General features: G+C 43.6%; 3 protein-coding genes across 4 annotated transcripts in view; all 3 read right to left on the reverse strand.

The window, feature by feature from the left end:
• The window catches only part of LOC135548708 (probable ATP-dependent RNA helicase DDX10), a 69986-nt gene extending 69494 nt beyond the window's left edge, over positions 1–492 (reverse strand). For both annotated transcript variants that reach the window (XM_064978563.1, XM_064978561.1), the window contains exon 1: positions 168–492. In XM_064978563.1, coding sequence (XP_064834635.1) covers positions 168–383 — 216 coding nt within the window. In that variant the 5' untranslated portion in view covers positions 384–492. The remainder of the gene's footprint in view (positions 1–167) is intronic.
• A 696-nt stretch (positions 493–1188) lies between these two features.
• On the reverse strand, positions 1189–9074 carry LOC135548709 (centromere/kinetochore protein zw10 homolog). Its single transcript, XM_064978564.1, has 15 exons — positions 8885–9074; positions 7031–7165; positions 6826–6927; positions 6373–6610; positions 5663–5815; positions 5206–5400; positions 4785–4936; positions 4072–4254; positions 3575–3804; positions 3368–3439; positions 3109–3278; positions 2758–2888; positions 2132–2263; positions 1798–2000; positions 1189–1629 (listed from the first exon to the last, which is right to left on the reverse strand). Exons 1-15 carry the CDS (start codon positions 8987–8989, stop codon positions 1503–1505), a joined length of 2328 nt encoding a protein of 775 aa, XP_064834636.1. The 5' UTR covers positions 8990–9074; the 3' UTR covers positions 1189–1502.
• Positions 9075–12404: 3330 nt separating this feature from the next.
• Positions 12405–14128, reverse strand: LOC135547872 (G protein-activated inward rectifier potassium channel 4-like). The gene is made up of 2 exons (XM_064977089.1): positions 12931–14128; positions 12405–12779 (listed from the first exon to the last, which is right to left on the reverse strand). Exons 1-2 carry the CDS (start codon positions 14126–14128, stop codon positions 12583–12585), a joined length of 1395 nt encoding a protein of 464 aa, XP_064833161.1. The 3' UTR covers positions 12405–12582.
• Between the last annotated feature and the right edge of the window lie 298 nt (positions 14129–14426).

Here is a 14426-nt window from a genome sequence, read left to right on the forward strand (position 1 = left end):
AAGTATATTTTACTCAACATTCTGACCTGTGAAGAAACTTACGTTTTTGCATTGTTTTGTTTCAGACTAATGTTATACCATGAATTGGTATCGGTCTGATTTATTAGGCAATTATCTAGCCATCTAGCCTCGCCCAACTTCGTAGGCTAAAACAAAACGTTGCTTACCTCGTTATATTTGTTGACAAGCCTTTGAATAGCTTCTTTCTCCACCTGCCATTCAGGTCTCCTTTTCTGTCTTTTCTCTTGTTTAACTCGTGTTTTCGTCTTGTTGTATTTCTTCTTCCATCGCTCGAAGTTCTTCACCGGATCAATAGTGTCGGTTGGGTTTTTCTTTCTTATTTTTTTATTGTGGGACACGTTTGGTCGTTTGCCCTTCTCCATGGTTAAATAAACCAATTAAAGAATGTTTTAAAAAGATATATTAGGTGATTCAGCTAAACCGCATGTAAACGGTGGCGCACAAGCTTGTAGACGCATAAATATGACGTAAACGCAAACCGGAAATGTCCACATGGGACGTGGTTCAACGAAAACTGATCAAATTTGCTATTACGCCGGAAACAGTTTACTCCAAACGCTGTTGAATTCCGTTTTTATCTTAAACGGAAGTTGTAGATCAGTCGTTGTTTTTCAGAAGAAAAGAGTCTGGAATAAGTTGAAAGAAACGCAGATTTCACTCCACTTCTTAGCATGGAAGAATCAATCATTTATAGATGTGAAGTTCACGCCAAACACGTCGCAGACTATATGGATTGAAATTACAATGAGTAGAAACCATAAAATGTAAATGTACTACAACTTCCATTGACTACCACAACGCTCATCAGCGTGACAAACTGTTGAGTAAATTATTTGTTGCAACATTTTTGCAACAGACGAAAAGTTTTTCAACTTAATGAATACTACCCTAACTTGTTGAATTTGAGAGGAAATTTTAATTTCTCGCATAACCAAAATACACATTAACTGATAGATGTACCGGTTGCTCAATGTCGCTACCAGCACTTCTTCAACCATATTCCTGCATTATCAACTCACAATGTAATTTCTAAGTACACGACAAAACAAATCCAAGCACGAAACATTAAGAAAAATAGTAAAGCATTTGGATTATCATGGTTGAAGAGACATGTAGAAATGTCCCATCTGAACTTTTCAGTTCACACAGTGCTAATTCAGAATGCAGTTTCAGGTACAAATAACTTTATGAAATATTGGAGAAAGAAAACACAGTTTCATGAAAGGCAATAGCCCTAGCCTTTTGCAGTAATGTGGTAGAGCTTGTCCTCATTGCATTAAATCAAATCAAATTCCTCATTAATGGCTTTGCAGAAAGTAGAAGCGTTATTGGGATTTTAAAACAGCAGTTTATATGCCACAGTTATCGTATACAATAGCATATATTGCATTTAAGTTCACAACTAGGCATTAAGATATTAATGAACACTTTTCCACAGCAGTGAAGGGAAGTGCTGCACATATTAGGGTTGTCTGTTAGAATCAAGAGTCTTTGATTTTGCTGAGAGCCACTGCCCGCCTCTCAGTGTTCTGGAACAAAGCTCGAATCAGGCTCTTCATCTCGGAACTACAGAACTCCAGTGCCAGAGGTCCTTTGCCCTCCGCCCACCTTCAGACAGGAAACAAAGACAAATCAGAGTACTCAGTGGTATACCAATAAAACGACAACCACAATTCCAAAAGTGTACACACGACTACTATAGATACATTTACTTTTTTATGATGATGAAAATGAAATCGCTTTAATGGCGATTTGAGAAGCTCCCTTTTTTTGTACCTGTCGACTATCTCCAGCAGGTTAGCTCGCAGCACTATGACCAGCTCCTTGAAGGTGATCCACTTTGTCACGTACACAGATACCTCCTCCTGGTACTTCTTGTTCTTGCTCTCCTCAGGCAGAGGAATGAACACCAGGGGTCCTTCCTCGATAATAGTCTGACAGAGGATGTGTAGGTGCTCCCCATCTTCAGTGGAGATATCCTAGAGGAGAAAATTGCATAGAAACCATAGGATGAGGAAGACTACTCATTCAACCAAGATGAACAATAATGTGCCCTCTGTAAAATCATGGAGAAAACAAGTCACATGATCAAATAAGAACCTGTCCTCACCTCCAGCATCATGATTTTGGCAATCAGCTCTGAGATGGCAGTGTTGAGTAGAGTCCCTATGGCTTTACAGTATATGTTGACTGGTAGAACATCTTGCCAGACTGTGCCCAGCCTCTTCAGCTGATGGATGACCTGCAAATGAAACAAGTCATTTTCAGTGATGGAACAGTGACCACATCCTGTAAGAATTCTAACTGTGCATTTGATACAAGCCAAGCATTTCTAACTTTTGATCTGAAGCTTAAAGAGATAGTTCAGCCAAAACTTGTTTGGGGCAAATTCCTCTTACCTCAAGTTGTCTTGTAGGCCAGTAGTGACAACATCCACAATCATCCGTTGTTTACTTTTGCCACAGGCACGAGTTGGTATAATTAGCATCGTCCCAACAATTGATGGCCTCCTGCTATGCTAATCATGCTTCCTTCAAAGTTTGACCAAAACATACATTTCCCCTGAACTATCCCTTTAACTGATGCTTAACTCACCATTCTAGAATCTTTGAGTTGCCATTTGAGACAACTTCTTTGAAAATACTGGAGATCTAATGCCATATTTGTGGCTACAGTCATCATATGAACAATTGTAGATCTCTTTCAGCTACACTGCTGGTTCACTTGAACACCGACCTGCCTGACAGCCTTGCTGGCTGCGGAGTAGTTCTCCTCGTCATCCAGGTTGGAGAAGTTGCGTGCCGTGGAGAGACGCTCCAGCATCTCTGCTCTCTGGACGTTCAGCTGGGCCAGGAAGCACTGAGCGCCTGGGGAACACAGCAACAGAGTCAGATAGCTAGAAATGTATTCTCCTTTCACCAAAACTGGAGTTGGAATGTCTCTAGAAGATGATTTGTCTCAAATCTCCCTGGTCTCATCATCCTTTTTGGAAATAAAAACAATGGCAGTTCAACCCCCACAAAAGCCCAATCAGGAGTGGAGCCATTCTAATGCTCGGCAAGATATGGGACACGCTCATTCCCTTACCCAGTTTCCTGAAGCCGGGCACCAGGTCCACGAAGGTGGCAGCGCCCTCGCTGAGGGGGTCGGGCAGGTGTGGCCTGAACTGGTGGCCGAGGGTGAGCAGGTGGTGGGCGATGTACATGCAGTTGTTGTGCTGGATGGCTGCCAGGTGGGGGAACTTGAGTAGGTTCCCTCTGGAGAGCAGACACAGAGAGAAGTCAGTGAGACAGATCGTCTCAGGGGGGAAATGTTAATATAGTATAAATTAACTGAATATACTCACTTGTGGTATGTAGGCACAACATCATAGAACAGCTGGAATATATTCCGCACCGTGAAGAACAGTTGGATAGCACTTCGAGGGACAAATGAGGGGGGGGGGGAAGAGTGTCATCTTTGCAAAACTCAAACCTTCAGGGAAACACTGCGCTAAAGCTGAAGAGTTATTAATATTATGTCATCATGTGCAGTGGGTAACATGAGAGCGTACCATTGGCTGGAGCTGCCCACGGCCTCAGACAGCGTGTGCAGGGCCAGCTCCATCAGCTGCTGCACCGACTCGCTGATGCGACACACAGGCAGGCACAGCGTCAGTGCACCCAGCTGCTTCTCGTTCTCCAACAGGGGCGCCTCAAGCTTCTTGGCCTTCTGCTTGCCCTTGTTGTCTCCAGAGCCTGGGCTGGGTAGCTTGGGGACTGAGAGCTTAGAATCTGGTGTGATCTGTTGTCAGAAAGTGATGTTAGAAGTTCAGTCAAGTCCAACCTCTGTGCATTTACCTGCAGTGCAAGACACAAAGCAGTTCACCTGTCCTAGTTGTGTTCATTTTCTCTGGGTATCTGTAGGTTCTGATTTAGTGCATGCATTCACATGTTGCAGTGGCAAGAAACCACATACTGTACATCGGGAGTCATCTGTGTGACCGTGTACCTAATAAATAGAAACCACACAGATAAGACCATGGATAGACTGTAGGAGAACATCACACACTTTGACGGTGTTGTGCATCTCAGAGGTCATCAGCTTGCGTGCCGCCACAATCACGTCTTTGCATTTCTTGCTGGCAAAGTGGCAGTTGATGTCCCGGGCGTACTTGAGCAGCTCGGTGGCGTCTCCCCTGAGGTACTGCATCTCCTTCAGGGACTTCTCAAACTCCTCAGTCTCTTTAATCACCTGGGGGTGAGAACGTACAGGGTGGTATGAATGACAAAATGAAAAGTCTCCTTTCTAGCACGTCTTTGCAGCTAAATGTTCTTTACATAGTCTATATCAAGTTATTCTTTTGAAAAATATAGTTATTTGTATCTCTTCGATAAAACCAACAGGAACAAACTGCATTGCTTCATCAATTTTGACCTTTTGCATGGCAAAATGCAAAGATTGTCTAATTTGTCACATATCTGCTGACGAGGGGAAAAAGTTGGTTTACGTGTGGCTTGATTGAAAAATTTTATGCAGTAAATGTGGAGATTGGTTGAAATGGGGAGCCCTCTTTTTTGTACTGCTGTGATGAGTCAGTTGTATGCAATAATATTGTGAGAATTTTGCTATTTGATTCGGAAATAGTGTGGTCATTGGTCAAATTTACAAGCCTTTGCATAATATGCGGGGAATTGTTGATTTTGAGACAAATTCTGATCTCAGAATCCTGGAGGGACTGATAAGGGTGCATTCAGAGTACATGGTTAGCCTTTGATACATACCACACTGTACTGTTCAAGCTGACTGCTATTGGTTGGGATGGAGTGCAGGAGGCACTCATGGATGATGCAGTGAGACATCTCCTGCCATACCAGGTCTCCCAGTATGACAGACACTTTTCTCTCGCCAACTGATACATCTGCAATGGATACGTCTGCAAAGCAAAACAAAAGAGACACATTGTTATAGTGCCAATGGCACAGCTCAAAAATGGCAGCTGGCATATCAACTCCTTTCATATTTGCTGTGACCAAAGGATATTTTTTAGTTCAATTGAAACTCAATAATCCTTCTAAACAAGAGACCATGGGCCAGTTTCCCAGATACAGATAAAGCCTAGTCTTGGGACTAAAAAGCAAAATACTGTAGCTTTATAGTCTCGGACTAGGCTTAATCTGTGTGTGGGGAACCAGTAGTGCCTACCTAGCAGGTGTGTGTGTAGGGTCTTGAGTACCACCAGGACTTTGGTGTAGACCTGCGAGGGACTTGGGTGCTCCTCGGGGGTCTCGGCACACTGGAGAGAGAGTAGGATGCCCTCGCCTTGCTGCTCCGACACATCCACGTTCAGAGAGGGGTACGTAATCAGGGGCTTCAGCAGGTACTTCAGCAGCACCTGGCCTAGAGCGGGGAGAGGCTGGCTGTCTCATGATGGACTAACAGGATGCTATGGAAGCAGCCTCACAGTGTATGTACAGAACAGAGGCGGTCCACATTGTTAAAACTCAATAGTTTGATTAATACAAACAGAATATCATCCTTATTCAATAAGGGGGGGTTTCACAAGGTGGTTTCAACAAGTTCAAATTCAATAAAATGTAGTCAGCTTTACAGTACAACATTTTTTTTATTTTTTTTAAATTGACTGGACACTGGGTCTTACTGAAGAGTTTGATCTTGTGTTGGAGTTCCCCTTGGATGGCCAGGGCCTGGAGGACACAGGAAAGCAGAGGGGGAGGGCTCTGCTGGGGCTCCTTGGTCCCGCCCAGGGTCAGCTGGAGCTCCGTCTTCAGGAACGACTTCATCCCCGTCGACTCTGAGGACAGATGGACACACAATCAGTGTCTGTGGTGACATAACACGGTACCACTGTTCACCTGAGTTAACATGAATCAAGCAGGGCTGGGAATTGCCAGGGACCTCAAGACACGATATTATCACAACAAGTTAGGTGCCGATACGATATGTATTTCGATATTGTGATTTTATTGCGATTCGATGTTCCAAACATATTGCTCACCATATGTCTGCGGTATAGGGACAAGAGAGCCATGAGAAACCAGTTTTGATCAGTCATGGAAAAAAATGATTGGCTTCTTATTTAAAAAGAAGAAGATGGATTACAAGCTATGCAGGTACAACCAACTAGCGAAAAAAATCATATTGGATATTGTCGAAACGATTCCATGCTATATCCCAAACTGATACCCCTCAGGCAACTTACTTATCCTCAATACAAGTGCCCTAGAATGGCTCCCTGCTACTTACTAACATTGCATGGTCAATAAATAAAGCCATGTGCTTAGGAGGCCAAGCATCAGACCAGACCCCCCCCCCCCCCCCCCACAACAATGCCTGGGAGAGTCTTTTTACCTTTGGAAGGAGGCAGTTTCCAGACAGCCAGTCTCTTCCACTCATCCCCCAGATGGTAGATGAGGTTCTCCCTCTGGACAGTGAGCTCTGAGCTGAGGGCTCTCAGCAGGGGCAGCTCTGAGCCTTTCCACGCCTTCAGAGCGTCTGCACTGTGTCGGGCCTTTTCTAACTGCGTGGCCGAAATGACATACTTCTTCTCCAGTAGGGCTTTGTGAAACTCCTCCATTGCAACGTGAAACTAAATCGACAACAGAAAGACATGTAAATATGCTTTGACATGTACCGATATTATTGACGATCATCCTAAACTCGTGTCTCGGGCCAGGTACATAGGGACCGAACTCAAGCGCTAAATCTGTGCATTATTATAAATAACATTCATTTGAAACAGGGCCATGTGTAGATATCAGTGGGGACCAGATTAGAGCTACAGTTGGGAGGGATGTAGGCTACCTCTTCTAGGTGCCTGAGCATGGCAATGACAGTAGTGTTTCTCTCCAGCTGCTGCTTCAGCTTGGCATGTTCCGTCACAGCTGTATGTAGATTATGCTGCACCTGTATACACACACACACACACAACAGTAGATCTCTGCCAACTGTCAATCAAATAACACCTCTAAAAACACAAAGCAAACCATGACTAGTTAGTGAAGCTTACCTCTGTCTCAATGCAGCTTTTGAGGATGTCAATTTCTTTAGAGACCTCTTCGGCCTGTCCCATAAGTGCCTCTGCCCCCTGCATGCTAGGTAGGAACTCATTGTACCTCTTGTTAATAATGTCACATACCTCTTCCTATGGAAGAAACACAGGTGGTGAGATTGAGGGAAAGAATCAAAGTGTGAGGCAAAGACGAGAAGAGTCAAAGTTATACAACATTGCATAAATATACCCCTGGTAAAAAAAGAGGCACAATACAGTATTTTTCAATTTGGGCAGAGTACGTAGGCACTACGTAGGCGAGTAATCAAAAGTTGTATAGTGTGCGAGAGTAAACTAGTAACCTAGCTTCTTACTAAGCTAACTTGTTCAGAACACATTGCTAGACAAGTGCTTAGTAAGGCGCTAGCGTAGCTAGCTAGGTACAGCTACTTCTGACATGATCCTCATCTGTAACGTTATAGCTACTAGTTTGTAACTAGCTAGTAACTTTAGTGTAGTCAACTAGACGTGTGTGTGTCATGAACAACAGCGTGAGCAGTGGAATTGGTGGTTGCCTTAAAAATAAAAGCTGGTGTTGAGGATATATTGGCACGGGTGTTATGCCCGAGACAAATAATAATTTACATTTTCATTGAAAACGTTATTTTTATCCAAAATATTTCATATTTCCACAAGATATAGTCCCGACACAAATCTAGGGTTGCTACCCAAGCCGGCTGGTCGTTGGTTCTTTCAGTTCGGTTGCCAGAGATGTACGCTAGCTAGTTAGTGGTGGTGTGCGCTAGTGGCGTTTCAATCGGTGACGTCACTTGCTCTGAGACCTTGAAGTAGTGGTTCCCCTTGCTCTGCAATAAGGTGATAAGGCGATAAGTTGGACAGATCGAGTGATAGTCTCACTATCACCATTAGTTTCGCTTCCCCACCCGCCATTTTTAAAAAGACCTGACGGGGCTCATTGCCTGCTTGAATTATGCAAAAACGGGCAGCGTTTAGGTCATGTAATTGATTCTGTTGGAAAGGGGAGAAATTGTGCTTTACAATGGTATTGACATTACAGTTGATCTGGAAGTATTACGTTTTTGGTGCGCTAAAATAAGGGCAATTGTTTATTTTATTTTTAATATGGGCAATTGTACGGACCAAGGCGATGTACGAGTTTACGTTATAGTTCCTACACATCACCTATAGTCAAAATAGGTCTTTATAGGCTAAGTTAATGAGCAACATCATGCTCATGTCAGTACTCTAAAACGCAAACGTAGTATTCGGCAATAATGACGTGGAGTTTGTGTGCGCGCATTCATTTTAGCGTGTTTTGGGAGTCGAGCAAGAGTTGACAGCAACCACAGTAGTCGGAGTTGACTGTGCACGACTACGGAAATGTTGGACTGGATAACAGTTTCTGTCACAGCTGCGATTGGTTTCTAAATATTCTGGGACGGGGCTTAGCGAAGGGTCAAATGTGGCATGATTCGATTCTTTTTTATACGTTTGCATTGGTTTCAATGGGGACTTTTATTTTGAAGACAACCCGCCGATTCCAGAATTTCCACTATGCTCGCGCTAATGTAATGTTGTTCACCACACAATGGGACATCTAGCTAACCATAGTTAGCAATTGGCTAGCAGCTAACGTTAGTTAGGCTAACAATTACTTAAGACAGCCAATCGGGGTAGTTAGCATAACAATTTAGCAAGACTGTTTCGAACGATGAAACCAAATGTTTTAAACGAGTTCGAACGATAAAATCACATGTTATATACAATGAGCTAGATAGCTTTGTGTAAAAGTTAGCCGAATGTTTTGATTATTTCGCGGGCTAGGTAACGTTAGCTAAATCGCTTGCTTACCTTAGTTTCTTCTACTTTCCGTGACAGCTTGCTTATTTTTCCATTGAGATCTTCTTTTTCAAGTTTACCAGAACTAGCAAGGACTTCTGTCACGAAAGATGCCATAGTTGAAGAATAGCTAGCTGGCTAGCACCAAAATCCTTCAGGGCTGTGTGCAGGTTGAAGAAGCCCGCTCACAATAACCAATCAAATCTGCGTTCCACTTCGTTATACGCCCAGCCGAGAGGAGGGTTTGCCAAACTCGGTCCTGTCCCCCTGTGTTTTTGCCCTAGCACTCCACAGCCGGCTGAAATAACCAACTCATTATCAAACTTGGATTATTATTATTTTTAAAGGCTGTTCTGAGGGCAAAACTGGCTTAGTAAAATGCACAAGGTGCAATTTCGAAATTGGGTAGTGCATCTTCAGTTTTCCTGTTGTCATGCGTTAGTCATTGCATACCTTAGAGAGCCATCGATAACTTGCAGACATGTCCAGATCGACTAGCCCATGTCAGCGATTGTTTTTTTTATACCTAGATTTTGTTGTAATGTTTCATTTACTCGAATACACAGACATGGCAAAATGTATAGAATTGCAAGGAAATAAGCTTTAAACTGCAACAAGAGGGGTGTGAACAGTTTGTGTCATGAACAGTGCTTGTGCCCATAGAAATATGATTCCTCAATGCTGGAAGGGGGGCCTGAGTGAAAAAGTTTAGGAACCCCTGGTCTAGACGAGGGCAGAAATATTTCCAAAACTTCAACGACCAAATAATGCTTCCCCTTATGTGAAAGGACTAATATCATGACTTGAGTGTGGAAAGGCATTTTCATTAGAAGTTATACTGAACCAAAAAAGCAATACTGAACAATACCATGGTCCATAGCATGTGAAGTTACAAACAAATTCTTATTTTCAATGGCAGCCTGGGACCTTGTTCAGGGGCAGAACAACAGATTTTTACCTTGTCAGTTTGGGGATTTGATCTGGCAACCTATCGGTTGCTAGTCCAAAGCTCGAACCACTAGGCTACCTGCCGCCCAAACGTCATGATATTGTTCAGTTGTCTTACCTGTGGACAGGTTAGAAACCTGATAAGACACGATGGCCCAACAAATAATGTTGCCACGTGCAAGAAAAATAGGAAATTGGAGGGCTGCTGGTCTGATCCCAGCTATGAATCACTACTGTTGTGCCCTTGAGCAAGGCAAATGGCTCTCCTACCAGGGGTGCTGCACCATGACTGACTGACCCTGTGCATGTCTGGACTGGGAGTGTTAGAAAAAAAAGAGTATGTTCCAATCAAATTGACAATAATTTATCTATTCTAATCTATTGATAAATCAGCAACTACAGTAGATAATTGGAGTAGAGTTGTACTCTCAAGGCGAGGGCCATTTATGTGATAAAAGCAGCATTTGGCGTATTTCACAACTTTTTCTTGGATATACAGAGCTGGAACCTATTATAAACACACAACTATAAATCATGAGTCCCTTTATGTGAAAGGACAAAAATCCAAGTTTAATGTGTCAAAAGGCATATTTGAAAACTGTGGGAGGACACATTTCAAGGCACTGCATAGGACTGATATGTGTAATACATTTGCGTATTAGAATAGAGTACATATAATATAGAAACAGATTAACGACACTGACATCCTTCAAATGTATCACATTTTGAATCATAATGGCCGTATCACTACATCATCATGCATTCATGATCACCATGAAAATACAAGTGACTACAAATAAGGAACACAATATTTATGCAGTACTTAGCACATTGTGATTTAAAACAGACTTAAGATGTAACAAGTCTTCAAAACAACAACAAAACTGACAAAAAGAGGGGAGCAGGAGCCATAATTCTATGATTTAGCAGGTAGCACATAACTACAACTATCCATTATAAACCATAAACTAGACACAGATAAATAAACAGTATTGTAAAGTAACAACGCATGGAGTCATGGCTGCATACTCATTTCTACACTTAACCAGGATTGGATAACTTCTTTGTAAATCACCCACATGAATGCTGTCACTGTCAACAAAGTACAAATTATGGTTAAGAGTGTACAGTGTATTCGTAAAGTATTCAGACCCCTTCCCTTTTCCTACATTTTGTTACGTTAAAGCATTATTCTAAAAGTGATTAAATAAAAAGAAATCAATCTACACACAATACCCCATGACAGAGAGAAAACAGGGTTTTAGACATTTTTGCAAATGTATTAAAAATAAAACACATAAATACCTTATTTACATAGGTATTCAGACCCTTTGCTATGAGACTCGAAATTGAGCTCAGTTGCATCCTGTTTCCATTGATCATCCTTGATATTTCTATAACTTGGTTGGAGTCCATCCGCGACATGATTTGGAAAGGCACACACCTGTCTATATAAGTCCCCACAGTTGACATTGCATGTCAGAGCAAAAACCAAGCCATGAAATCAAAGGAATTGTGCGAAGAGCTCCGGGACAGGTTTGTGTCGAAGGCACAGATCTAGGGAAGGGTACCAAAACCTTTCTGCAGAATTGAAGGTCCCGAAGAATACAGTGGCTTCCATCCTTCTTAAAGTTAAGAATTGGATAACACTAAGACTCTCCCTGGAGCTGGCCGCCCGGCAAACTGAGCAATCAGGGGAGAATGGCCTTGAAAACAAAGATTGAACTCTTTGGCCTGAATGCCAAGCGTCACGTCTGGAGTAAACCTGGCACCATCCCTACGGTGCCGGGGCGGCAGTGTAGCCTAGTGGTTAGAGCATTGGACTAGTAACCGAAAGGTTGCTAGTCCAATGTTCAAAGTTCAAATCCCTGAGCTGACAAGGTACAAAATCTGTCGTTCTGCCCCTGAACAGGCAGTTAACCCACTGTTCCTAGGCCATCATTGAAAATAAGGATTTGTTCTTAACTGACTTGCCTAGTAAAATAAAGGTAAAAATAAAATAAAAAGCAGGTGGCAGCATCATGCTGTGGGGATGTTTTTCAGCAGCAGGGACTGGGAGACTAGTCAGGATCGAGTGAAAGATGAACAGTGCAAAGTACAGAGAGATCCTTGATGAAAACCTGCTCCATAGCTCTCGGGACCTCAGACTGGGGTGAAGGTTCACCTTCCAACAGGACAACAACCCTAAGCACACAGCCAAGACAACTCAGGAGTGGCGTCAGGACAAGTCTCTGAATGTCTTTGAATGGCCCAGCCAGAGCCCGGACTTGAACCCAATCAAACATCTCTGGAGATACCTGAAAATAGCTATGCCACAATGGTCCCCATCCAACCTGAGAGCTTGAGAGGATCCGCAGAGGAGAATGGGAGAAACTCCCAAATACAGGTGTGCCAAGCTTGTAGCGTCATACCCAAGAAGACTCTAGGCTGTAATCTTTGTCAAAGGTACTTCAAGAAAGTACTTAGTAAATGTGATATTGACAAAAAAAACTTTTGCTTTGTCCTTATTGTGTGTAGATTGAGGGGAAAAAGAACAATTTAATACATTTTAGAATAAGGCTGTTAAGTAACATAATGTGGAAAAAGTCAAGGGGTCTGAATGCACTGTAGATTAGCATGTCAATGTGTAATTCTTGGAGAATGTTTGTCCACAATATTAGAGACAACAGGAAAGTTAATTTTAAGGAGGGAAACCTAGGCATTCACAAGTATTGAAATTCCATTAATACAAGGGCTGTTTGCTCCGTGTGTATAGTACTGATCTAAAAGAGGACCTCGTCTTCTTTTTCATCACTCTTCTCTTTAGCACTAAGGGTGAGGGTATGGACTGGGAAGGTTTTATCAAATGCACCATTGTCCACCCGGTAAGACCCTTTTTCCAGAGACATGCAGGATTCAAATCTGTGGCCCCACAAAATCTCCTCCTCAGTATAGGACGTTCTGGCTTGGCATGTCATACCTACAACACAAAGGAGACAGCACAGCAAGGCAATTATGAAATGTTTCATCTTTACACATCTAGCTCTTTTGCTACAGTCACAGACAGGAAGACATTAAAACTTGTTCAAATGATTTGACATGTCACATTCTAACATTCAAAGCCAACCAACCTGATGCCTCCACGATTCCCTCCAAAATGATGATGATCTCAAATCTCTCCCTTGTCAGACGCTCAGCCCCTATTTCCCAGAAAGGACTGCTTTCATTGATGACATGGGTGATGGTCTGAGGCTCAACCAACAGAAGCCTGTCTCCTCCGGTATCGTAGCCCAGGTTGATCTCTGACTGCTCCAGTGGTATGAACTCCCCTTCCTTGGTCTGTCTGGACTTTATCAACTTGGCTCGAATCTTGGCGTCCACCATGTGACTCGCCCTCAGGTCTCCAATGCGGAAGAGAAGGCAGAGTTTCTCGTCGCGCTCCGATATGACACAGTGTTTGCTGAAGATCAGAGTCTGGGCCCTTTTCTGAGGCCTGGAGATTTTGACGAACATGCAGCCGACCATGAGGGCGTCAATGATTGAGCCAATGATAGACTGGGCCATGAGGAGAACCACTCCCTCCATGCAGTTGGCCGTCACCAATCTGGAGCCGTAGCCAATGGTCCTCTGGCTTTCCACCGACAGAAGCAGGGCGGAGATGAAACTGTCCACGTTCTCGAAGCATGGCTGCCATTGCGGGTCATGGACGTGGGCCACGTCATCCCTCAGCCAGGCGTCTAGGAAGTAGATCTCTGCGAAGGCCACCCACGTAACAATGTAGCACATGGTAAAGACAAAGAGGAACCAGCGGTACTTCAGGTCCACCAGAGTGGTGAAGATGTCAGAGAGGAAACGGCTCTTGTCCTCGATGGGGCCCAGGTTCACCTGGCACTTCCCGTCTTTGGTGACGTAGCGTTGACGCTGCTTGTTGGCGGTACCGTAATTTGGCCTCCCTTCACCTAGAAGTTTGCAGTGCGGCTTGTGGGGCTTGTTCTCACTACTTGTACCTTGGTTGGGGCTATGGGTGCTATCAAAGGGGCCACCAGAAGGAGCGCCTGAGTACCACCTGGAGCTGAAGCGCTTGAGGTGGCGTCTGCGGTGAGCATGATGAGCAGTGACAGGCTCCTCTGGCTCCTCAGTGGGAATGATGTACTGGCCGGTGTCTACCTCCCGGCTGATCAATCCTGCAACAACGCTATGGGGGGCTGGGGTCTTGGGATGTGACTGGGAGGATGCAGAGGGGACTAGCTGGGGTGGGAGAGCTGGGAAGTTGTTATTTGTGCTGGGGAAGAGAGAGGCTCTTCTGGAGTGGAGCATCATCACAGCCATGTTGGTTTTTGCTACAACCTAAATAAAAAAATATACACATATATATATATATATAAATATATCAATTGACTGACTTACATACATGATCTACAATGTATTTGTGATGGAAACAGAGTGTCCAGTATAAACACAACCCACTGAACAATATCCCAAAACACAAATGAATGAAATTGACTCTGCAATAGTTACCTTCTTTGGATATGGGGTAAAGCGCGTTGACTCTGGGGGTGGTCTAGGGTATGCCAGGAGATGTTTGGCTGTGAGAGCCTTTGTTGGGGGAATAGAGTTCCTGCGAGGG

Source organism: Oncorhynchus masou, chromosome 11 (genome assembly GCF_036934945.1).
Source record: "Oncorhynchus masou masou isolate Uvic2021 chromosome 11, UVic_Omas_1.1, whole genome shotgun sequence".
NCBI classification, from domain to species: domain Eukaryota; kingdom Metazoa; phylum Chordata; class Actinopteri; order Salmoniformes; family Salmonidae; genus Oncorhynchus; species Oncorhynchus masou.